Source organism: Acinonyx jubatus, chromosome F2 (genome assembly GCF_027475565.1).
Source record: "Acinonyx jubatus isolate Ajub_Pintada_27869175 chromosome F2, VMU_Ajub_asm_v1.0, whole genome shotgun sequence".
In the NCBI taxonomy this organism is placed as follows: Eukaryota; Metazoa; Chordata; class Mammalia; order Carnivora; family Felidae; genus Acinonyx; species Acinonyx jubatus.
In genome coordinates this window covers 33,534,777-33,561,531 of record NC_069394.1, presented here as the reverse complement: position 1 = coordinate 33,561,531, position 26,755 = coordinate 33,534,777, and the positions used below count along the sequence as shown (strand labels likewise).

The window sequence follows — 26,755 nt, the reverse complement described above, 5'->3', positions numbered from 1 at the left end:
ATACCTAGTAGTAGAATAGATGGGTAATAGGCTGTGCATATATTCAACTGTGGTAGATATTATTAAACAGTTTCTCAAAACCCATTTTATTTCCTACAATAAAGAACTGTACCAATTCATACTTCCTAGAGTAGTGAATGAGGGTTTGAGTTTCTCAACATCATTACTTATTTTTGGTATTTTTATTTCCACTTACCCATTCAGGTAGATGTGCAGTGTTACCTCATTGTGGCTTTGATTTGCATTTCTCTAATAACCTTTTCATAGGTTAATTGACCATTTAGATACTCTCTTTTATGACGAGCCTAGTCAAATTTTTAGCCCATTTTTCATTTGGGTTCTAGCTTATTGATTTATGAGTGTTTTTTGATATTATAGATTTAAATTATTTATAGTATAAATACATGTATTTTATTCTGTGACTTGCCTTTCCACTCTTTAATGGAATCTTATGACCAACAGAAATTTTTAATGTGAATGTATTTTAGTTTTCAATTTTTTTCTTTAATGTTAGTGTTTTTTTGGTGTGATCTGTATAAAAATATCTTTATCTTCTTTGAGGTCATAATGATATGTCTATGTTTTCTTCTAGAATAGTGCTTTACCCTGCTCATTAAATCTATATCTCGTTTGGAATTGAGTTTTGTATATTGTGTGAGGTAGGGATCAAAATTCATTCTTAACCCTTTGGATGTCCACTTGATCCAGGACATTTGTTAAAAAGGCCTTCCCAGGGGCGCCTGGGTGGCTCAGTTGGCTGAGCGTCCGACTTCAGCTCAGGTCATGATCTCGCGGTCCGTGAGTTCGAGCCCCGCGTCGGGCTCTGTGCTGACCGCTCAGAGCCTGGAGCCTGTTTCGGATTCTGTGTCTCCCTCTCTCTCTGACCCTCCCCCGTTCATGCTCTGTCTCTCTCTGTCTCAAAAAATAAATAAACGTTAAAAAAAAATTTTTTAAAAAAAGGCCTTCCCAATATGTGGTTAAGTTTCCGAAGTCTGTTCCTTTCAATTAGGCAACTTTTCTGTTTTTGTGCCAATATTAAAGTATCTTAATTACCGTAGGTCTATAATAAATTGTGATATCTGGTAGTGTAACTAACCCAGCTTTGTTCTTCTTTGAGATCATTATTAATATTGTTAATTTTTTTCACTAGCAAACAAATTGAATATCACATTATTTTTTTCATAAATACCCTTTTGGAATTTTGATTCAAATTACAGTGAACATTTTAGGGAGAACTGAAGTCTTTCCAGAGTGAGGAGAATTCCACTCCATGAATTGATATATCTCCAAGTAATATTTTAATAAGTTTCAGTGTAGAGGTTTTACATCTTTATTAGATCTGTAACTAGGGATTTAATTTTAACTGATGTTGGTATACAGAAATAAAAGTTATTATTTATTATTATTCAGCAAATCCTAATAACATTTACATACATTATTTTGAAATTTGATGTGCAATATTATTATGTTGTCTGTGAATAATGACAATTTCTCCTGTTACTTACAAATTCCTGTTATATCTTGCTTTCCTTTTTCTTACTTAACACTTCGGCAGGGTCCCATGATAAAATGCCGAGTGGAAGTGATAATGTTGAGTAGAAGTTGCCATCCATATTTTATTCCCCATTCCTTGGGAAAAGCTTTAAATATTTCTCAGTTATAGTTGATATTTGCCTTAAGATTTTTTACACTGAGATTCAGGAAGTTCTATTTTATTCCTACTTTTATGAAAGTTTTAATCATGAATAGATATTGAATTGTATCAGTTTTTCCCCTGCATATATGGACATAACCAGGTGGTGTTTCTCTTTTATTCTATTAATGTGGTCTATTGCATTGATTTTTCAAATGTAAATCTAGTACTCCTGTGATAAACTCAGCTAGCTCATCATGCACTATCATTTCTTCTATCCCTTGTTTCAGTTTGCTGATACTATACATAACATTTTTTCCTCCATATTCAGGAGAAAGAAAGATTGTCCTTTATTAGCTTTTGTTATCAATGCTATACTACCTTCAGAGAAGTGTTAGAAAATATTTCTTCTTTTTCCGTTAGATACCATATTTCCCTTTTTGGTAATAATCTTTGTCAACTTTTGATTTGAGGGTAATGCTGGCCTCATAAAAAGTGTTTGGAAGTATACCCTATTTTCTATTGTTTGAAAGAAGCTGTGCATTATTAGTATTATTTCTTCTTTAAATGCTTAGAAAGAAGTCACCATTTAAGGCGTCAAGGTTGGCAATTTGTTAATGTATAGGCTTTAAATGATAATTTCCCTTTTTTTCTAAATTTAGAACTATTCAAAAATTTGTGTCTCGTGTCAGCTTTGTTAAGTTGTTTTTTTTCTTGGAACTTGTACATTTCTCCTAATGTAAAAAATTATTTGCATAAAATTATTCATAATAACATCTTATTATCTAGTTAATGTCCGTTGGATGTTTAGTGATGTCCTCTTTTCCCCAGTATTGGTTAATTTGTTCCTTCTTTTTCTTTTCTTGTTTTTCTTGGCCAGACTTAATTTTATTAGTCTTTTCAAACAAAAAACTGTTTTGTTTCATTTCTAGGTTGTATTTGTTATCTTTTTCATTAAGTTTTGTTATTATTTCTCTCCTTTACTTTGTTTAGATGTAGTTTGTTTGTCCTCATTTCATCAGAAAAAAACTTAGATACTTTGTATTGTGTTGCTTTCATTTATCTATCAGTTATTTAGGAGTTTATTGTTAAATTTCCAAACTCTAGAGGATTTTTTTTAGTTTTTTTTTCTCTTTTTCTTGATGTCTGGCATAACTCCCTTCTTGTGAGAGTGTATACTTTGAATCATTTGGAATCTTTAAAATTATTCATTTTATATGTGGTGCTTAAATGTTCGTGAAAAGAATGTTTATTTTGTCGCAGTTCCGTACATGTTTTACAAGTTAATAAGGTTTACCAATTTTATTGTTCAAATCTTCTGGGTTTGCTTTTTTTTTTTTTTTTTTGTCTGACTATTCCATCAGTTACTGAGAGACATGTTAACATTTCCACGTATGATTGTGGACTTTTTCCTTTATTTTTGTCATTATTTGCTTTATAGCTTTTGAAATTATGTTATTAAGTGCATATAAACTAAAATTATTATGCTTTTTGTAATAGAGTGTTGATTTTGTCATTACATAATGTGTCTCTATATCTAGGAATGCTTTTTCCTTAAGACTCTCTTCGCTTGATGTTAATACTGCTACAGCTGCTTTTTTTTTGTTTTGTGTGTGTGGTATATCTTTCTCAGAGCTTTTACTTTCATCTCTTTACATTCTTATATTTAAGATTTATCTTCTGAAAATAATGTACAGTTGGTCTTAAATCCATTATGAAAAGATTTATTTTTTATTGGAGTAATTCATACATCTACATTTAATGTAGATTCTTACAAATTTTAATATTTTATATAGTATTATTTATTTTTTTAATTGCATATTTTAATTTATTTTTTAATTTACATCCAAGTTAGTGAACACATAGTATAACAATGATTTCAGGAGTAGATTTCTTAATGTCTCTTACCCATTTAGCTTATCCCCCCTCCCATAACCCCTCTAGTAACCCTCTGTCTGTTCTCCATATTTAAGATTCTCTTATGTTTTTGTCCACCTCCCTGTTTTTATATTATTTTTGCTTCCCCTCCCTTATGTTCATCTGCTTTGTATCTTAAAGTCCTCATATGAGTGAAGTCATATGATATTTGTCTTTCTCTGACTGACTAATTTTGCTTAACATAATACCCTCCAGTTCCATCCATGTAGTTGCAAATGGCAAGATTTCATTCTTTTTGATTGCCAAGTAACACCCCATTTGTGTCTTTCCATACTTTGGTTATTGTTGATAGTGCTTCTATAAACATTGGGGTGGGTGCATGTGCCCCTTTGAAACAGCATACCCATATCCCTTGGATAAATACCTAGTAGTGCAATCGCTGGGTCGTAGGGTAGTTCTATTTTTAATTTTTTGAGAAACCTCCATACTGTTTTCCAGAATGGCTGCACCAGCTTGCATTGCCACCAACAATGCAAAAGACATCCTCTTTCTCCGCATCCTCGCCAACATCTGTTGTTGTCTGAATTGTTAATGTTAGCCATTCTGACAGGCGTAAGGTGGTATCACATTGTGGTTTTGATTTGTATTTCTCTGATGATGAGTGATGTTGAGCATTTTTTCATGTGTCGGTTGGCCACCTGGATGTCTTCTTTGAAGAAGTGTCTATTCATGTCTTCTTCGCTGGATTATTTGTTTTTTGAGTGTTGAGTTTAATCAGTTTCTTATAGATTTTGGATACTAACCCTTTATCTGATATGTCGTTTGCAAATATCTTCTCCCATTCCGTCTGTTGCCTTTTGGTTTTGCTGATTGTTTCCTTCACTGTGCAGAAGCTTTTTATTTTGATGAGGTCCCAGTAGTTCATTTTTGCTTTTGTTTCCCTTGCCTCTGGAGACATGTTGAGTAAGAAGTTGCTGCGGCCAAGATCAAAGAGGTTTTTGCCTGCTTTCTCCTCAAGGATTTTGATGGTTTCCTGTCTTACATTTAGGTCTTTCATCCATTTTGAGTTTATTTTTGTATATGGTATAAAAAAGTGGTCCAGGTTCATTTTTCTGCGTGTCCCTGTCCAGATTTCCCAGCACCAATTGCTGAAGAGACTATCTTTCTTTCATTGGTGTTCTTTCCTGCATTGTCAAAAATTAGTTGGTCATATGTTTGTGGGTCCATTTCTGGGTTTTCTGTTCTGTTGTTGTGCCAGTACCATGCTGTCTTAATTATTACAGCTTTGTAATACAGCTTTAAGTCTGGGATTGTGATGCTTCCTACTTTGTTTTTTGTTGTTGTTGTTTGTTTGTTTGTTTGTTTGTTTGTTTTCAAGATTGCTTTGGCTATTCGAGGTCTTTTCTGGTTCCATACAAATTTTAGGATTGTTTGTTCTAGCTCTGTGAAGAATGTTGGTGTTATTTTTATAGGGATTGCTTATTTGTTTTTTATTTGTCCTTTTTTCCTTCCTTTTTTGCTTTCTTTTCGAATTCACATTATTTTATTTACATCAACAGATATTTACTTAGCTGTTATGGTGCTTGATATTGTGTTTGATCCAAAGATACATTATATTTAGGTAGCAGGTAAAACTCTTATTCACAAACTTGCATGTAAAATACACACTTATTTTTCAAATATTGTATTTAATCTTTACTTTAATCTTATTTAGGTATCTTTGTGTCCAGTCAAATATCAATCTTTACCCCTTCTCCTTACCTATTCCTAGTTCATGCTGGCAGTTACAGGAAGCCCCCAAAAAGGAAAATATTCAGAAAAGACCCATTGATTTTTAATCCTTATAGAGCTTCACTAATTTGGCCCAATGCATAATGGTTATTTGAAGTTAGGTTTATGTATAGCATTTTTTTACCACTGCTGGTTTCTTTGGTGCTTAGCATCCAGCTACATCACGGGGCTATCATCCTAGAATCCTAAAATATCACTGGACTTCAGAGAGGTCCTAGAGCCTCATTCCCTATTATTCACAAGTCTCTCTAGCCATTGGCCCCTTTCTAATTATGAGAAATATTGACCTTTAGCAGTGCCATCCTTTTTCTGCCCCGTCTACACTCCTCTCTTATTTCTCTCCTCTTGCTTAATCTCATTAATAAGCCTAGAGTATGGAAAGTAAAATGCTACGTGTCACTTTGCTTTCCAACCTCAAACATAAATTTCCCTAATTAAAAGAAACACAAAGAGCTTGCCACCTCTTTAAAATGTATAAGGGAAAAATATAAGGATAATAAAACATAATTTATGTCTCTATACATAATCATGCCATAATCTTGGAATTTGTATAATCTTTTTATTATATATAGAAAGTAGAATTGTAAAAATTAAAATTTTAAGCTTATGTAGAGGTATTAGGGAATAATACAAGCTGTGCTCAGCATTTTAGCTAGGCCTTAAGAATAAGTAAGATTTCAATATATAGAGGTGAGAAAAGTAAATAGTTAATTATGCTAGGATGAAGACATAAAATCTAAATAGTATGAGACTTATATATAGAAAGTGTTGAGTGTCAGGCTAAGGGTTATGAGATTTATCATATTTAAAAAGAATTTGAGGGTAGAAGTCTAACAGAAATAGCACAATAATGTCTTAACATGATGTATTCCTTCTCCTTGATGTGTTGCAACTTGGAAAAAAATGTTTTAAGGGAAGGAGTTTCCTTTCATTGTACCATATAAGCAAATGCCTACTGTGCTTATAGATAAACCTCATATATTTTGGAAATGGAGCAAGTTAAGTGTAGTAAATATCAGGGAAAGCAGTGAACTGCAATGGAAAAAAATAGGAAGGAAATGTCTTTGCTTGCATTTAGAGAAGTTCTTTTTCTTAATGTTTATTTATTTATTTTTGAGAGAGAGAGCTTGCACGTGAGTGGGGGCGGGGCACATGGAGAAGGAGAAAGAAAATTCCAAGTAGATTCCATGCTATCAGCGCAGAGCCTGATGTGGGGCTCAAATTCGCAAATCGTGTGATCCCAACCTGAGCCGAAATCAAGAGTCAGCTGCTTAACCAACTGAGCCACCCAGGCAACCCTGAATTATAAGTTCTTATTAGTCAATGACCATAATGGTCTCCAATTGCTAAATGTCACAATAAGTAAATAGTCCCTATCTCCCCTCATTAAAATCCCTTGAACAATTTCCAGCATCATAGTTTGCATCAAAATATGTACATTGTTAAAAAAATATTATATATATCGTATATGTAAGTACATATTCCATTTATATACATATATGTATATATATACACACATATTTTTTCAATCCCTGCAGTAAAAATTGAAGCTTTAATAGCTTGAAACATTATGATATCTTTTTTCCAATTTAAACACTTCTTATAAATTATGAATTTTTAATCATGAACCAAAATTATAATTTTAAAAAGACAAAGGAACTATATCCTTGACAGAAAGCACTCATATTCATTCTCTTACTTGTTTTTAAAATATTAGGTACTTCTTAACAGCATCTATAGGGACAGCTATAGTTTTGAAAGTTTGGTGAATGTCTTTTATTCTAAATTATAGTGATGCTATTCTTACAGTTTTAAGAAGTAGTGTAATCCTTTAACTATTAATCTAAAATTCATTAAAATATCTTGTTCTAATTTCTGACAGTAAAAATCTACACTGCTGAATTAAAACTTACACTTCTTGGTGGTGGTACTGATTATTTCACTTTATATCCTTTTCCCTAGGGCATATTGTATTAGACAGTGATAAAAAGGAAAATCATTTGGGACCACCCTCTGACTTTAAAATTGATGTAGATCACTACACACTGTAAGTGACTTTCAAAAAACCACTTTGAAGGTCTGCTTAACAACAGTGTGTTTTGCAGAAAAATCCTCAAATAATATCTTGCAAATTGAAAAATATATAGTAAACTTAGATCAGTTAAACCTGTCATTAAAACATAATGTTCAGACCATTCAAGATGTAAAAAGGGCATGAAATGACACTCTTATCTTGATGTTCTTAAAAAAGAAAGCCATTATAAATATTATAATATCAATATGGGAAATACACTCAGCTTTACTGAAGATGTACTGTTTCATGTGGGAACACTGTTTCCAAGAATAAAGTTCCAGGATTCAGTCACCATTAAAAAACAAACAGTAGGGGCACCTGGCTGGCTTAATCGGTGGAGTATAGAACTCTTGATCTCAAGGTTGTCAGTTTGAGCCCCACGTTGGTGTAGAGGTTACTTAAAAGAAAATCTTTAAAAAACCCCCAAACACCTGAACAATAAAGTGACATAAAGTAGGAAGACCAAAACAGACATATTTCCTTTCGTAAATATTTATCCATTTGAAATTCTAGGGTTTGGATATATTATATTTGCATTAATTTGCATATGTGGGTAAATGAATATGAATATCATCGTCTTACATATTTTAATAAAAAGCATTTAACATGATACAGAGATATTTACAAAGAATTATAAAACTTCTAAAAATGTTAATTGTTTCAGCATGTAAAATACAGTTTCAATATAGATATTTACTTAGATTTATAATTATGTTCAGTGTTTTCACTTAAGGAAATATATAACAATTCATTGGTATTACAATTTAAAATTATATATACTACAGCAATTCAAATTTTGCAGTAACATGCTGATTTTATTTATTAACTATGTAACACATTTCTAATACACTTTTTTCCCATGATTTTTTGCTGCATAGCTTGTGATCAACTCTTCATAAGACAGTTTTGTACTATCAGTTAATACATGTGTGCTCTATTGATTGTACGCAGTATTATTCTCTATTATTACTTTTATTCTTTTTTTTTTTTCTTGTTTGGAAAGGTTATTGTAACTTCATCTCTTCTTTTGTTATTTTTATTGTCTTTGCTTTTTGGATGGTGAGTTTCTTTATTATTGTTACTCTTGAGTTTTCTGTGTCTTTGTGATATAATAAGAGTTTTTGACATTTTAAAGCAACATGAATCTATTCATGTTCAGTTTATTTTTCTGACTTCCACTAGGAATACTTCTATTATGTTTTAACTTTAGTATGGCTAATAATTCTTTTTCTGATGGGATACTGGAACCAGAGCCTGTTAGGCATATCTCTTCCCTTCACAGTCATTGACATGGGTAGCTTGAATTGGCTGTATGAGAGTATTTACATTATAGAAATTGACAATGTTGCAAATCAAGGTTTTAGTCTCCCCCAGACTGATAGTTCTTAAACATTTACTAGCCTACCACTGCTATATATAGTATACAAAAATTAATTTCAGATTTAAGAAAATTTAAATGTAGAAAGTTAAAATGTTAAAGGGCTAGAAAAATATACATAAGTGTTTAAACAAGCTGTACATGAAATAGATGGCAGGAAACTCAGTGTAAATAGATTTTTTAAAATATATAGTAAATATATTAAATCTGTTTTAAATGAAAACGGTGGAAGGTAAGTTGGTAACCTGATAAGTAAAATGGTGGTAAGTGTTGGTCAAATCTGGTAATTTAAGAATTTATATTGATTTTTTAAAATTCTAGTTTAATCTAGATGATTCAGTTTATCTTTAATTTCTGAAAATACATCCTGGATAAATGTTACAATACTTATAAAATTATTCAACCCTACTATTTTTTTCTAATTTCTGTAATTATACTCTGTCTTTAGAAATTCCTATACAGTGGTTAGAATAGTTATTCTTTTTCCTTAAAATACTCTATATAAATTCCACTGCTGTGTAGATTACTAATCAGACAAATCAACCATGTAAAATATTGCCAAATGTACTACTTCTCTATTTGTTAAATAGAGTTTAGAATCATGTCATTCAAATTTTAAATCTTTTAATTGAACATTAGAAACTAAGCTTCTGTGATAACCTATGAACCTATTATTTTCTTTGCCTGTGACTTATTACCTTTAGGTTAATGACTTAGATGTGCCAGGATAGATAATTATATTTTTTTCCAAGTATTAGGGCATCTTTACACTTCTCTGGTATTTTTATGGCATCATAATTCATACATTCCTTTAAATTTCTGATGTATATTCATATGATAATTTACTCATCTTTCAAGGTGAAAACAACTTATTCAAATTTTCCTACCTTCTAAAACATTTGTTAGAAAAATCTAATTTGTATTCTGCTAACTTGTGACAATTTCTTTTTCTACATGTACATTTTAATTAAGTGAGAATATCAAAACAACTTGTCCCTGTAAATCTTCAAAGTGTCCCTCTTCCAGAAGAAATCAACTTTAAAATATACTTTTTCAAAATCAAGAATTCAAAACAATAATGTTTTTCTAAGATTCCTTCAATTTAAGCTCATTAGTTGCTTATTGCCTGCTAAATTTCTCTGTGTAACCATTACTTTTTACATTTCATAGATTTCATAGTTTGTTGTATAACCATGTATTATAAAATAAAATTGATAGCCATGAGTATGCATGGCAGGTCTATTAGTAATTTTTTATTTTATGTACCTTCTCTTAGCCTGTTTATTTCATTCAATCTAAGTTTCAACTAACATAACTTGAATGTACTAATGTACTTTTGTACTAATTCAGATATGATGTGTCTCCCTTCTTTATTTATTCTGAATTAGTATGGTCCTTCTTATTTTATAATAAAAATGTTAAACTACGGCCTGTACTATAAAGCAGAGATTAAATTTCAATATCCCTATTACATTTAAAGATTTTTAAATGTATTTTGACATTATTTTAACATTTTTTTTCCAGATAAAGCCTTATGTTCATATAATTCAGGTAAATTTTAGCATGCACAATGTTTAATGCATGTATTCATATGCACAGTTAATTGGTTTGTTGTTTTGTGCTTTGTCTGGTTATTGTGCATATGTTAAATTCCTAAACAAAATGTCAGTAGCTTCCTTTTTCCACCTATAGTAGTTTTCCAGTATATCTGTGTTTACATCTTTATTATTTTGGTATTAAAAACCACTTGTTGAAATATAGTGATTTATGATTTCAGTGTGTCTAATATTGTCTCTTTTAATATGGTACTATTTCATCAATGAAGTATGGTTCAGTATATTCTGTGTTATTGTGTGCACTGTTTCACAGAATTTGAATTTATATGGATACAATTTTTGATGTTTTTGACTTATGGAGGGATAGTGTTAAAAATTCTAGGTATATTGAATTTTAACAATTAAAACTATAATGTTTGCTGTAGCTTCCATCATTTTAGCTGTTCAGTCATATCTTCTAAGGAAAATTGAATAGATTTAAGTTTTATAACTCTAATGTATTATGATTTTTAATTTAAACATGCACAAAGTATGTCAAGATGTTTTAAACTGATGCTAAATTTTATAACTGGTCACTGGAACTTTAGTTTTAATACTTTTAACTGGAAAATATTTTAAATATATTTAGCCTAATGAACTTTTATATTTAAAAAAATTATCTTCGTGAATAGGATTAGGAAATAATTGTAAAAGTTTCAGGAATGGCACACTAAAGTTTCAGATCTACTGAGGAAGGCTACTACTTACAACCAAGATGGAATAGAAGGGACTTCTTCCTACCTTCCTACCTCAGACAACAAAAATGGACAAATATATAACTCAGTTGCTTTAATAATACTGGATATCAGGCAATTAAGGACAGTAATTATTAAGATAAGGGAAACAGATGAGTTGAATCCTAAAATTGCCCTAGCATTCACTTTTAGAGAGTTTCCTACACAGGGCATAAGGGGAGAAAAGGCAAACAGAGCCTGTGTACTCCCTGAGGTAACTGATGGAGCTGAGAGTTTGGGGAGACAAGGGTGACTAGAGTTCACAGAGCAGACTACTGAAGAGGAGAGAACTATCCAGAGAGAGAACTCCAAAGATCTTCAGAGGGTTTCTCTCAAGTTGAATATTGATCAGTGAGTGAATGGAGGAATCTACCCACCCCGGAGAAAGGACCACCCAAAAAGATTACAAGTAATAATGCCTGAGAATAGTGTCTGCCTTTTTGTTTTGTAGAGAACATCAAATTTCAGAGGTCATTGGGTTGCGTGCACAGAAATCTCTGGCGTCAGTAGTGAGGAATAATTGACTCTAGATGGACACTGTATCACATAAAAAAAAATCTTAAAGCAAGAAATGAAAGGGTAAAAATGTTTTAAGTAACACAACTACATATAGAAAAGACTCAATAATGGTTATAGGAATACAAAAATAATATATATCAATGTAAAATTCACAAGGGCTGGCATCTAATAAAAAATTACCGACCATGCAAAAGAGAGAGAGAGAAAAAAAGACCCATAAAAAGGATGTAAATCAAAGCTAAACTAAAAAAGAACTTGTACAGATGTTATAATTAGTAGACAAGGATATTAAACAGTTATAGAAGTGTATTCCTTGCGTTCAAAATGTTAAAGACATGAAAGACAGAAATAGACCCAAATGAAGCATTTGTAAATGAAAACTATAATGTCTAAAGTAAAAGTATACTGAATGGGATTGACAACAATAAACATTGTAGAAAAAAAATTAGTGAACTTGGAGATACAGCAATAAAAACTATCCAAAATGAAGCATAAATAAAAATGTTTTAAAAAAAACAAAGTATCTGTGAGCAATGGACAATTTGAAGCTGCCCTAATACACAAGTAATTTAAGTCATGCAAGAGAGGAGAAGCAAATATTTGAAGAAATAATGGCTGAAAATTGTCCAAATTTCATGAAAACTATAAACCACATATCCAGGAAGCTCAATGAACTCCAAACACAAGAAACATACATAAGAATATATGAAGATACCTCATAAGTAAATTCTTTAAAACCAATAATAAATAGAAAACCATAGAGCATCCAGAGAAAACAGACTCAATACATAACTGAGGAATAAATATGCCTGCAGATTTTTCACTAGAAACAGTGCAAGTACTCAGAGAAAAAGGTATCAATCTAGAATTCCACGCTTATTCATATTTCTTTTAAATCATGGTGAAGTAACAATGTTTTTGAAACATACAACTACTAACAGAACTCATCATCAGTAGATATGCACTACAGCAATTGTTAAAGTCAGTCCTTTAGGCACAAGAATAACAATACCAGGTGGTAATATAGCATATAGATGTATTTAAAAGAATGAGGAACACCAAAAATGATAATTGGATGGGTAAATATATGAGATTTATTCTTATTGTGTAAATAGTTTTAAATATAATTGGCTGTAAAACAAATAACAATGTAGCATAAGGTTTGGTACATATATAGAGGTAAAATATATGACAATAGCAACAGGAAGATTAGAAAAGTAGAGGAAAGTAGAAGTGTATGCTTATAATGTCTTTATACTGTGCTATATGATAAGAAGTATGATATCACTTCAAAGTAGGTTGTAATAAGTTAAATATATACACTATAAATCCCCAAATCACAAAATGAAGGATTATAGCTAACTAATAAGCCAAAAGAAAAGATAAAATGGAACATGAAAGTATCCATTTCATCCAAAAGAATACAGAAAGTGAAGGAAATGGAACAAAGAACAGATGGGACAAATAGAAGATAAATAGCAAATTGATAGAAGCAAACTAACCAAACCAATCAAATTAAATGTAAATAGTCAAAATACTGCAGCTAAAAGGCAGAGATTATCAGATTGGATTTTTTAAAAAGGCAAAGCCAGCTACATATTGCCTATAAGAAACCCACTTTAAGTATGAAAACACAAAGAGTTTAATTTAAAGGGATGGAAAAGATATACCCTACTAATTTAAAGAAATATGAAATACTTAATATTAGACAAGTTAGACTTTAGAGTGAATACTACCAAGGATAAAGTAGGTCATCTTGTAATAATAAAAGAGTAAATTGATCAAGAGAACATGTCAATCCTAAACATTTAAGGACATAATAATAGAGCTTCAAATTACAGGGAGAAAAATTTATAGAGAGATTGTTAGACTAGATTGAAACAAAACAAAACAAAACAAAACGAGAATCCAATCATGATGCTTCAAAAGCTCAACAAAATTGGCAAACAACTAGTCTGACCATGAGAATAAACACAAATCACTACCAATTTAACAAAAAGATTACATTGGAAATACTTTGGGGAATCGCTTGGGAATACAATGAACAGTTATGCCATGAAATAATGTATAAGAAGTGGACAAATTTTTAGAAAACCACAAATTACAGAAACTGATCCAGCAAAATATAAGAAATCCATATAAAACTATAACATAAAGAAGTTGAATTTGTGAAAAGAAAAACCTAGGACCAGAGGGCTTCACTGATGAATTCTATCAAACATGTAAAAGAAACTACCAATCTTTCTTACATTCTTTGAGGGAGAAAAAAAAAAAAAGAATCTCCAATTCATTCTATGAGACCAACGTTATTCTAATACTAAGGCAGACAAAATATCACAAGAATATGAATGCCAATATCTCATCAATGTAAACACAGAAATCCTCAAATATTAATAAATCAAATTTAGCAATATATAAAAAAGCTTATTCACTTTAATCAAGAGGTATTTATCCCCAATGCAATATTTGGTTACTAACTAAATATCAAATGTAATTAAATGCATTAATAGAAAAAAAGACAAAATGACATGATCATGTGAAGAGATAAAGAAAAGGCTATGACAATAGTCAACACTCTTTCACAACAAAAACTATCAAAAAAGTAGGAGTAGAAGGGAACTTTCTTGACCTGATAAAGGGGACTTTAAAATACCTACTGCTGACATTTTTTAATTGTAGAAGACTGAATGTTTTCTCCTTAACTGTAGACTAGGCAAGTATATCTGCTCTTACTATTTTTATTCAGTAGTGCACTAGAGATTCTGGTTAGGGCATTCAGTCAAGAAAAATAAATAAAAGCCATTCAGAATGGAAAGAAAGAAGCAAAACTTTATTCACAGATGACATGATTCTACATGTAGAAAACTCTAAAGAATCTACAAAAACTACTAGAACTAATAAACAATGTCAGCAAGGTCCCAAGGTACGTGAACACTATACAAAATAATTTATATTTTATATACTAGTAGCTAACATTTAAAAAAAAATTTTTAGTGTTTATTTATTTTTGAGACAGAGACAGAGCATAAGCAGGGAAGGGGCAGAGAGAGAGGGAGACACAGAATCTGAAGCAGGCTCCAGGCTCTGAGGTGTCAGCACAGAGCCTGACGCGGGGCTCGAACTCTCCAACTGCGAGATCATGACCTGAGCTGAAGTCAGACGCTCAACGTACTGAGCCACCCAGGCGTCCCCGCTAACGTTTTGAAAAGAAAATTAAGAAGTATTTTCTTTCCCATAATATCAAACATTTAAAAATACTTATTAGTACATTTCATAGAATAAGTACAAACTTTCATGCTAAATAAATCACAAAATATTGCCGAAGAAAATTAAAGGAAGATCTAAGTAAATGAAGAGATATTCCAAATTAATGGATTGGAAAATTCTTATTATTAAGATGGCAAGTCTCCTCTAGATTTGTCTACAGGTTCTATATAATCCCTAACAAAATCTAAGCAATATTTTTTGCTGTAATTAATGAACTGATCTTAAAAATTATATTGAAATGTACAAGATCTGGAACAGCCAAAAAGGAACAAATCTGGAAGACTTATACCTCCTGATTTCAAACTTACTACAAGACAACAGTAATCACAATATTGTGGAACTGGCATAATGGAACCTAATTCAGAATTCAAAAATAAACCCTTATATTCAAAGTCAGTTGATTTACCAAACAGGTGCCAGGGCAATTCAATGGGGGGAAATTGTCTTTTTAGCTATTAATGCTGGAAGAATTGAATATCTACATGCAAAAAAGATTAAATTAGCATCCATCTCAAACCATCCACAAAACCTAACTTAAAATGGATCATACACCGAAGTGTAAGAGTTAAAACTATCAAACTCTTAGACGAAAACATAGGAGAAAATCTTCATTACCTTGGATTAGGCAGAGATTTCTTCAGTGCAATGGCAAAAGCAATATCAATAAAAGAACAAAGTGATAAATTGGACCTCATAAAAATTTTAAATGTTTGTGATTCAAAGACATCATTAAGAAGGTAAAGGAAAAGCCACAGACTTGGACAAATGTTTGTAAATTACATATTTGACAAAAGACTTGCATCCAGAATACATAAAGAACTCTTGAAAGTTAGTAGTGAGGGGACAAATAATGCAATCAAAATGCAAAATATTTGAATAGTCACTTCACTGAAGATGTATGGATGGCAAATAAGTACATGAAAAGATCCCCAATGTCCTTAGTTAATAGTGAAATGCAAATTATAGCAACGATATGTCACTTTACATCCACTAAAATGAGTGTGATAAAAAAAGACAGTAACAATTTTTGGCAAGGTTTTTGAGAAAATGGAATCCTCATAAATTTGATGATGGAAATGTGCAATAGTGTAGCCCTTTGGAGAACAGTTTGGTGGTTTGTTAAAAAAAATTGAAATAAATTTTCCACGTGGCACAGGAACTCACTCCTAGTTGTATACCCAATTGAAATAAAAATGAATGTCCACTCAAAGACTTGTACATGAATGTTTATACCAGCATTATTCATAATGGTCAATAGTGGAACTAGTCCAAATATCCATCAGCTGGTGAATGGATAAATAAAAAATATGGTGTCCATACAGCGGATTGCTATAAATAACAAAATAGTGATACATACCACCACATCATTTAACCTCAAAAAATATTAATGCTAAATTAAAGGTGCAATACAAAAGGCCACGTGTTGTATGATTTCATTTGTATAACATGTACAGAAATCATGTTACAAATCAATATAATTTGATTATATTGTATTGATAATTTGATTATATTGTATTGATAATTTGATAATTTGATAATATTGTATATACAAATACAAATCAATGTAATTTGTATAACATGTACAGAAAAGGCAAATCTATAGAGCAGAGGTTAGATTAATAGTTATCTGGCTGAGGGTAGGAATGGGGAATGACTGACAATGCATATGAGGAATTTTGGGGGAATGATGGAAATGTTCAAAATTTGGATTGTGGTGATTTTTACACAAGTCTTAAAATTTACTAAAAGTCACTGGATAGTATACTTAAAACCAATTAAATTTATGTTGTATGAATCATACCTCAACTTTTTTAAATACGATGAGGAAACTACAGAATAGATAAAACCTCATCATGGTCAGAGGTGTTAATCCCCTTTATTCTTAGTAATTGATAGAACAAGTAGAAAAGCAATAATATTAGAGAATATCAATAGTATCCACTAACTTGGCCTAATTAATGTTTATAGAACTTTCCATATAACAACAGCAGAATACACATTCTTTTCAACTGCATTCAGAGCACTTACCAAGATAGACAATATTCTGGCCAAAAAAAAGTCTCGGTGAATTTAAAAGTATTCAAATCATACAAAGTATGTTTTCTGACCACAATAGAATTAAGTAAGAAATCAATAATAGAAACATCTCTGGGAAATCTTCAAATATTTAGAAACTAAATAGCATACATCTAAAAACCATGAGTAAAAGGAGAAGTCAAAGGGAAAATAAAAAGTATTTTAAACTTAATGTAATGAAAACACAACATATCACAATTCATGGGGTGCAACTATAGCAGAAGAGAGGAGGAAATTTTTAGCACCAAACATACATGTTACAAAAAAAGAAACATCTCAAATCAATGACTTGTTTTCACCTCAACAAAATAAAAACAAATTTTTAAAAGGACAAGTTAAACTCAAGTTAAATAGAAGAAAGGGGATGTGAAAGTCAGAACAGAAATCAGTAAAATAAAAACCAAAAAGCAATCAAGAAAATTAACGAAACCAAAGTTTGACTCTATGAAATCAATAAAATTGATCAACATTTAGGGAAAATGGCCAGCAAAAAAAGAGAAGACAGAAATTGCCAAAATAAAAAAATTGCTGATATTGCTACAGATTCTACAAACATTAAAAGGATAGTAAGGAAAAATTATGAATAGATTTATGTCAATACATTTGATAACTTTTTTTTTAACTTTTTTTTTAACGTTTATTTATTTTTGAGACAGAGACAGAGCATGAATGGGGGAGGGTCAGAGAGAGGGAGACACAGAATCCGAAACAGGCTCCAGGCTCTGAGCTGTCAGCACAGAGCCCGACGCGGGGCTCGAACCCACAAACCGCGAGATCATGACGTGAGCCGAAGTCGGCCACTTAACCGATTGAGCCACCCAGGCGCCCCAATACATTTGATAACTTAAAATAGAAAATTTCTTTGAAAGACAAACTTGATGCCCACTCAAAAATTAATAAATAAATAACTTCAATAGCCCTATATCTATTAAAGAAATTGAATGTGTGGTTAAAAATTTTCCCACAAAGAAAATACAAGGACCAGATGACTTAACCAATGAGGTATACAAAACATGTAAGAAAATTATAATACCAGTTCTACACAAACTCTCCCAGAAAATTGTATATTTGAGAATGTTTCCCAACTAATTTGAGAGAAACATTACTGTGATACCAATACCTGACAAAGATACTAAAAGAAAGAAATCTACACACCTTATAGAAATTATGTCAAATTTAGCAAATTGAATTTTAAAAATAGGTTTAGCAAAATAAAAATTTAGAAAATTGAATACCACAATACATAAAAAAGATAATGTAGAATGACCAAGTGGTGTTTATCTCAGTATTCAGTGTTTGTTTTTAACATTTGAAAATTAAAGTAGTATTATTCATCATACTTAAAAAAAAAAACAGAAAAAAATCATTATCTTAAAAGATTCAGAAAAAGCATTTGATAAAATCAAACATCCATTTCTGTTGGAAACAAACAAACAAACAAACAAAAAACAGCCCTAAGCAAAGTGGAATACAAAAGAATTTTCTCAAAAAATAGATAAAGGGCGTTATCAAAACCTACAGCAGAAGTATACTTAGTGACAAAAGGCTGAAACCTTTCTTCCCGAGATCAGAGCAAGAAAAGGTTGTCTATTCTCCCTATTTCTATTCAGAATTGTACTGGTGGTTCTAACTGGTACATCAGGCAAGAAAAAGAAATAAAGGACATCCAGATTGAAAAGGAAGAAGTAAAATGGCTATATAGAAAGTCAGATGGAATCTACAAAAAAAGCTATTATATTTAAGAAGTGAGTTTATTAGCTTGTTGGATACAAGGTAAAGATAGGATATCAATTGTATTTATATATACCTGCAAGGAACAATTGAAAATTGAAATTTAGAAATACAATGCCATTTAATAGTGTCAAAAATATGAAATGTTTAGGGGTAAATTTGAAAAATGCAAAAGATCTCTAAACTAAGAATTATAAAACACTGTAAAAACAAATTTTAAAAGAAATAAATGAAAAAAAAAGTTTTCATGAGTCAGAAGAACTAATAGTATGTCAGTTTTCCCCAAATTCCCCAGACTCAATTCAGTTAAAAAATATCAACAGGCATTTTTACAAAAAACAATTCACATTTCTGTGTAAATTGACAGACTCTAAAAATTTATTTGAAAATGTGAATTACCCAGAATCGCTAAAAACCACCTTGATGAAAGAAGATCAAAGTTGGAAGCCTTACAATAGTTGATTTCTGAACTTATTGTAAAGCTGTTGTAACTGAGATGTGATAAAAATAAATAAATGTATCAAAAGAACAGTATATAGAATCCAGATAAAAACCCACACATATATGGATGACTAATTTTCAACAAAGCTGGAAAGGCAATTCAGTGGTGTAAGGATAGACTTTTCAACAAATAATGTGAGAGCCTATAGATATCCATATGTAAATAAAAAAAAAAAAAAGAAAGAAGAGAAAGAAAAGGAACTTCTACCAAATACAAAAGTATATGGTGTATAACTCAAAATGGATCAGTGTAAACCCTAAAATTATAAAACTCCTAGGAGAAAACTTTGTCACTTTTGGTTAGGCAAAAATTTCTTAGGGCATGAAAATCATGTTTCATTAAATAACAAATTGATTAAACTGGATTTTCTCAAAATCTTTTTTTGTTTTCTTTAAAGAACACTGGTCAGATAATGAAAAGCCAAGCCACAGGCTAGAAGAAATATTTGCAAATCACATATCTAATAAAAGCTTTGTATGTAAAATATATAGAGAACCATCAAAACTCATGAATAACAAAACATAACAAAAAATGGACATAAGATTTGAAAAGATTTAAGACATAAGATTTCTTATGGACATAAGATTTTAAAAAAGATTTAAGAGTGGAAAATAGACACATGAAAATATATTCAATGTAAGTCTTTAAGGAAATGTAACTGAGATTCCATTAGATCCTTCTTAGAATGGTTAAAATAAAAAAGACTATCTATACCAAGCATTGGGGAGGATGAGAAGTTATGGAAATTCTCATATACTATTAGTGGGACTTGTAAAATGTGACAGCCTCTTTGGAAAACACTTTGGCAGTTTTTCTTAAAATGTTCAATATACATCTACCATACAATTCAGTCATTCCACTATTAGGTCTTTATCAAAGAAAAGTGTAAATATTTGTGCATACAACTTACATATGAATGTTCATTGTAATTTGATTTGCAATAACCAAATAACCCAAATGCCCTTCAACTGGGTAATGGATAAACAAACTGTGGTACACCCATAATAGATAATATTATTTAGCAATAAAAAAGAATGAACTTTGATTAACATGACAACATGGATGAATCTCAGAAAAATTATACTAAGTGAAAGAAGAGAGAAAAAAAATGCTAGCATGATTCCATTTATATACAATTCTAAGAAATGCAAACTAATGAATTAAATAGAAAACTAACAAAAGAAAAATAGCTAACTGAATTCCTTTATCTACAAATATTAATATGTTGGAAGTTAAAATAAGTCTTTTAATACAAAGAAAACACTAGACTCAGACATTCTTTTCAAGTACTTCATACTTAATCTTAACATATTATCTCAACTTAATAAAACTCACATAATATACATAAAAGGAGTATTTCCAAGCTCATTTACAAGGAAAACATAATTTTTATACCAAAAATCAACAAATCCATTCCCAAAAAAGGAAATTTATACACCCATTTCAGTCTTAAATATAAATGACAAAAATAGCTACATAAAGCAGCAAACCAAATCCAATGGTTTTATAAAATTCTATAAGTGTGATTTAAAACATTTACAAATTAAAGAGAAAAATAGGGGTGCCTGAGTGGCTCAATCAGTTAAGCATCCAACTCTTGATTTCGACTCAGGTCATGATCTCATGGTTTGTGAGTTCAAGCCCCACATCACGCTCTGCACTGACTGTGTAGCCTGCTTGGGATTCTCCGTCTCCCTCTTTTTGTGCCCCTTCCCTGCTCACGCTCACTCTCTTTCAGAAGAAAAAACAATAAAAGAGAAAAAATATGTTCATTGCTTATTAATGAATTAAAAATTTTATAGAATTCAACATAAATTCATAATGATACCTATTAGCAAATTATGAATTAGAAACTTCCTCAATCTGATAAAAGGACTATTACAGGAAATCTTAAATGGCCGATGATAGAATTGTTCCTTAAAACAAACACGAACAAGAGTGTGAGTATAATGGAGATCCTAATGCAATAAGAAAAGACGAATTTGAAAATAATAAGGATTCAAAGGAAGAAATGAAACTGTCATTATTTGTAGATGATATAATTGTTTTCCTCAAACTCTGGAAAGAATCTGCAGACAAATTATGGTTTACCAAAATGTCTGGATCTAAGGGCAATATGTAAAGGTCAGTTGCATTTCCTTACACCAGTAATAAAGGGATATACTTTATAATAGTAACAAAATCAAATACCTAGGAATAAATCTTACAAGAGTTATATAGAAGTACTATAGGGAAAAATTTTAAAGTTTTATTAAGAGACATTAAAGAACATCTAAGTGGATATGTGACATAACCATTGATATGAAGACATTATTGTTAATTTCCCTATTTGACATATATATTTAATTGAGTTCCAATCCTATCTGATATCTTCATGGAAACTAATGAGTAGATTCTAAGTAGAGGACGAAGGAGCCAAAAAATAGCTAGAAGGATTCTTGTGGAAGCAGGGAGGAGAAGCTTCCTTTGTCAGATATCAACATTTACTGTATTTGACACAGTGTGCAACTGGCATGAGAATCAATCAGTGGAATAATATTAAGACCCCAGAAGCAGACTCTTTTATGTGAGACTCTTTTTTTTTTAAATTTATTTATTTCGGAGGGGGTGCAGAGAGAGAGTGGGAGAGAGAATCTCAAACAGGCTTGCACTGTCAGTACAGAGGCCCATGTGGGGCTCAAATTTACAAACTGGGAGATCATAATCTGAGCTGAAATCAGGTCAGATGCTGAACCAACTAAGCCACCCAGGTGACCCGAGACCATCTTTTTTTTTTTTTTTTTAAATATGAAACTTATTGTCAAATTGGTTTCCATACAACACCCAGTGCTCATCCCAACAGGTGCCCTCCTCAATATCCATCACCCACCCTTCCCTCCCTCCCACCCCCCATCAACCCTCAGATTGTTCTCAGTTTTCAAGAGTCTCTTATGGTTGGGCTCCCTCCCTCTCTCTTTTTTTTTTTTTGTCTTCCTTCCCCTCCCCCATAGTCTTCTGTTAAGTTTCTCAGGATCCACATAAGAGTGAACCGTCTTTTATAAGCATCTGAGGTAACATGTCAGACCAAAAGAAGAAAAGTAAACAATTAAATAAATTGAGCTGGAAAAAAATACTATCCATAAACAACGAACATAGATGAAATCAGATCCCTATCCTGTAACATGTATATCAACTCTAGATGGATTAAGGACAGTTAAAGTTCAGTCAGGAAGCTGAAGTACTATTAGAGATATGGAATAAAATATTTATTATAAATATTTTAAACCACAAAATTGCAGAAGCTGGTAGTTCCTTGTAAGAAGGTTTATAAGAAAATGGTTGAAGAATCTGAAAAAAGTCATGAGCCAGAGGCAACAGAGGAGAGCTAGTAAAGAACTTTGGAGGGTTGTTGCCCTTTCATTTACTAGTGGTCTTGAAGTCACCGTAGGTCATAGGACAAGTTGGGAGGGAAAAGTGCATGCAAAATGTCCCTTCATGATTTTATGGGTGGCCTGCAGAAGTTCTGTAGATCCTTTGTCACAAAGCTTCAGATGTACTTGGTGCAGGACTGGGGGAATCTGAAGGAAGAGGTCTAGCAGGACCTGGAACCAGAGAAACATCTAAAATCCCAGACTTGGTTATATCATACCTATTTTAAAAACTAGAAAGAATTGGAAAGAGAAGTTGAAAAGCCACAATCATCATAACAGTCTCTCATAAATGTGAACTATAGAATTGATGAACTTGAATAAACAGAACATTCTCCCAACCAACAGAGAATATACATTCTCTTCATCTACAAATGAAACTTTCGTAAAATGTTGCTATAACTTTTTAAGTAGTACATTCGTATGGTATAAATTGAAAAGTAAAAAAAAATTCTTAACCCTCTGTTTCTCAAACATCTAGTTCTCCTTACTTGAATGAACTCTGACTGGTTTCTGTATGTTTGCAGAGATAGGCTATGTTTACATAAACAGACATGTATGGGTTTTTCCTCTTTTTTTCTGATATAAACAGTGACATAGTATGATTATTGTGTGCCCTCTGCTTTTTATTTTTAATCTCTATTCTTTTAATAGTAACTATTGACATTACAATATGCACACTTAGCAAATTAACATTAATTAACACCTCTACCTTTTTTTCCAAACTGCATAAGTTAAAATCTGATTTGTACTCTCACCCCCACTATTTAATATATTACCAGAATATATAGCCTTCCAATTAGTAATTTATTATAATATTGCCATTTTGTTCATTCAGAGTTTATTTAGACTGACCTGAATTTTTACCACTTTCTTTGCTTCCCACCTTTTTCTTTTCATTTTATACTTTTTTTTTTTCTGGGATGAATTTCTCTGTTTTTGAAGTACACATATTTTAGGACTTCTTTCAGTGAAGATCTGAAAGACTGTGCTTTTATGAATATGTCTTCATTTCTCTGTTCCTGATGAAAAGTTTAGCTGTGTATGAAATTCTAGAATTACCTTTATCTTCTCTCAGCACCCTGACAATGTTATTTTAATAACTCTGGCTTCCAACTTTGCAGAAAAGTCTCTCCATTTATTTAAATTTTCTTAAATTGCTAGCAGTTGTTTTGAGTTAAATTGTGTCCCACTGGAAGTATATGTCTTAACTTCCAGTACCTGAAGATGTGACCTTATTGGTAAATAGGGTCTTTGTAGAAGTAGTCAAGTGTTCAATTCTGAGGTCACAAGAATGGACTTAATCCAATATGACTGACTTCCTTATAAAAAGGGGAAATTTGGACACAGATAGACATGGACAGAGGGAAGACAATATGAAGACCCGGGAGAAGACAGCCATGTGACTAGAATGCCGTATCTACAAGTGAAAGAGAGCCAAGGATTGCTAGCAAACACCGGAAGCTAGAAGAGAAAAGGGAGGATTCTCCCCTGGCCCTGCTGACACCCTGATTTTGGACTTCCAGCCTCCAGAACTGTGAGACGATAAATTTCTGTTGTTATAAGCCACCCAAAGTGTTCGGTACTTTGTTACAGCAGCCCTAAGAAGCAAATACAGTTGTGTTTTGTGGTTGGCGATACACATGTTTTGCACATTTGTGGTTAAATGTACTCGTAAATTTTTCATGTGTTTGGGTATTCTTGTAAGCGATAGTGGCTTTGAAATTTATATTCCAGTTATCCATTGCTATTCTCTAAGAAATATAGTTAATTTATGTATGTTGACTATGTATATATTCTGCAATCTTGCTAAATTGTTAGTCTTAATAAGTTTTCTATAGCTTCCTTAGGAGTTTTAAGCTACCTGATCATGTTACTACTTGCTTTCTAATCTGTATGCCTTTCAGTTCTTTTCCTTGCTGTATTATACTGTAATGCAATGCAGTGCTGAACAGAAAGGGTTCGAGTGGACATCCCTAGCTAATTCTTTGTCTTAGGAGGATTGCATTCTATATGTCATGAGTGTGATGTTACCTACAGATTTTTTTGTACATGCCCTTTATTGATTTGAGGAAATTTCCTTTGGACTGGTTAGCTGAGATGTTTTATCATGAACGGGGGGCAAACTTTATCAAATAATTCTTCTACATCTGTTGAAATATTTTTAAACTTGTAGGTATAAATGAACTAACTTCAATATACATAAAGTAAACTAGAAAGAAAAATTAACAAATTCACCACCATTGAAGAAGTTTCCATTTTAATTTTTCTCAATCACTGGTAGGTCAGGCAAACAAAAATTTAGGAAAGATACAAAAGGATCAAACCACATAGTTCTCCTGTCAAATAAAGAAGTCCGCATCTAATAAATAATGACTTTGTATTCTTCTGTTATATCCATGAAACATTTGTAAGAATTATTAATATACTATTTAATAATTCATTTTCTGCAAATTTCAAAAACTTGACAATATAGTCTATTTTCTTCAATGCCAGTGTTACTATGTCAATTTTTTAAAAAAATAATAAACTATAATCATATATTTGAAAAATTTTGAAAATAGACACCTTAATGAACATTTTCTTTTAAGATTTATTATCTCTGCAATTATCATGTGTTATTCAGTCAATTGTGCCTTGGATTTAATGATGTATGGTAAATATCTAATAGACTCAAGAAGAAAATACCTAGACCTGAACTTTAAATAATACACTATATATAAATATTTTAGTAATGTAGAAAAATACTCAGAGGGGGAACGTTTATGTTAATAAAGATTAAAAGGCTGAAAATTTTGGCATATTCATCCAATTTAAAAGTTTAGCAAAAGAAGTGAAATAAATTCAAAGTAGAAAGAAAAACATCGTAACTATAAAAGCAGAAATCAATCAAGTGCAAAACAAATTTCCAGTGGAGCCCATTAGTCCCTTGAAATGGCAAAATAAACCTTTAGTGAAATTTATTGACAGAATAAAAAGAATAAAAAGAAGGCTCAGACAGCAAATGGAAACATTTCCATCAAATGGAAACAATAAATAGTATGATAAAATTATGAACATTGTAGCAAACACTGAAACTTGGACAAAGTGGACAAATTGCTATGAAAAATATAACTCACTGAACCTTGAATCAATAGGTCATTCTATGTCTGCTAAAAATGGACGTATATGTTATACATATGGAAAGAGCAAAGTTGCATCCATATCTCATACCGTACATAAAATCAGTGCAAGATAGACAAGGATATAAGTGCTAAAGCAAAGTTTATAAATTTCAGAAAAAAATATCAAAATATCTCTGTTCATAAGCTCAGGAATGATTTCTTAAGACATTGAACGCGCTACTTTTCAAAGGGAAGATTGATATATTCAGTGACATTAAACTTAAGTACTTGAATTCATCAGGATGTTAAATGACAACATCCAAGTAGAGACAACATAATTGCATGTATTTAACCTCTGTAGAATCACTAGGAAAAATAGATCAACTTCCGTCAGGAGAGTAACAACATTTGGAAGGAAGCAACATTTTTAAATCACATATATCCCCTAGTCCCCAACTCTACGCACAACCCCACACAAAACAACTTATGAAGACTGATAAAATGAACTTCATTTTTTTGCTGGTGTCATTCTTATCTTACTTCAGAGGCAGATCTGATTCTTGACCAATACCAAAAGCATGAAATCTTTATACCCTAGTGTACCTGGCACATGAAACTAATCATTACCCTGTCCTTGAGCATTTACATTTTATAAGGTGAGATCTTGTTACCAGATGAGTAGCAATTCTTATTCTGTTTCTCCTCAACAGCTTCATCTGTGGTATCATTTTTTTTCTCATACATCCATTTAGAATGTATAGTATATAATAATTCTGTAAATCCTTTTGTGCCTAGTCTTTTGGGATATTGTGTGGTAATTATAATTTCCATATCAATTGGGGCTATAAGAAAGAGCCTGTGGTTTGACTGAGTTTAAAATTTTATGATATAAGCTTCGGATGGAAAATAGTGAACCCATTCTATGGGACCACATGATCAAAACAGATAGATAGATGTTTTTAATGTACCCATTAAAAGGTGAAAAACAAGAGTCTTTTCAACAGACGCTTCCCTCTCTCAGGAGGGCAGGGGTTCAAGAAAAAAAAAAAATAGAAAAAGAAAAAAA

General features: G+C 31.5%; 1 protein-coding gene across 50 annotated transcripts in view; it reads left to right on the top strand.

The window, feature by feature from the left end:
* RIMS2 (regulating synaptic membrane exocytosis 2) overlaps positions 1 to 26,755 on the top strand; it is a 601,125-nt gene that overhangs the window by 341,833 nt on the left and 232,537 nt on the right. For 19 of the 50 annotated variants that reach the window (XM_053208502.1, XM_027064049.2, XM_027064046.2 and 16 more), the window contains one exon: positions 10,279 to 10,305. The exons of the other annotated variants lie outside the window; for them this stretch is intronic. In XM_053208502.1, the coding sequence (XP_053064477.1) occupies positions 10,279 to 10,305 (27 nt within the window). The remainder of the gene's footprint in view (positions 1 to 10,278; positions 10,306 to 26,755) is intronic. 50 annotated transcript variants of the gene reach the window in all.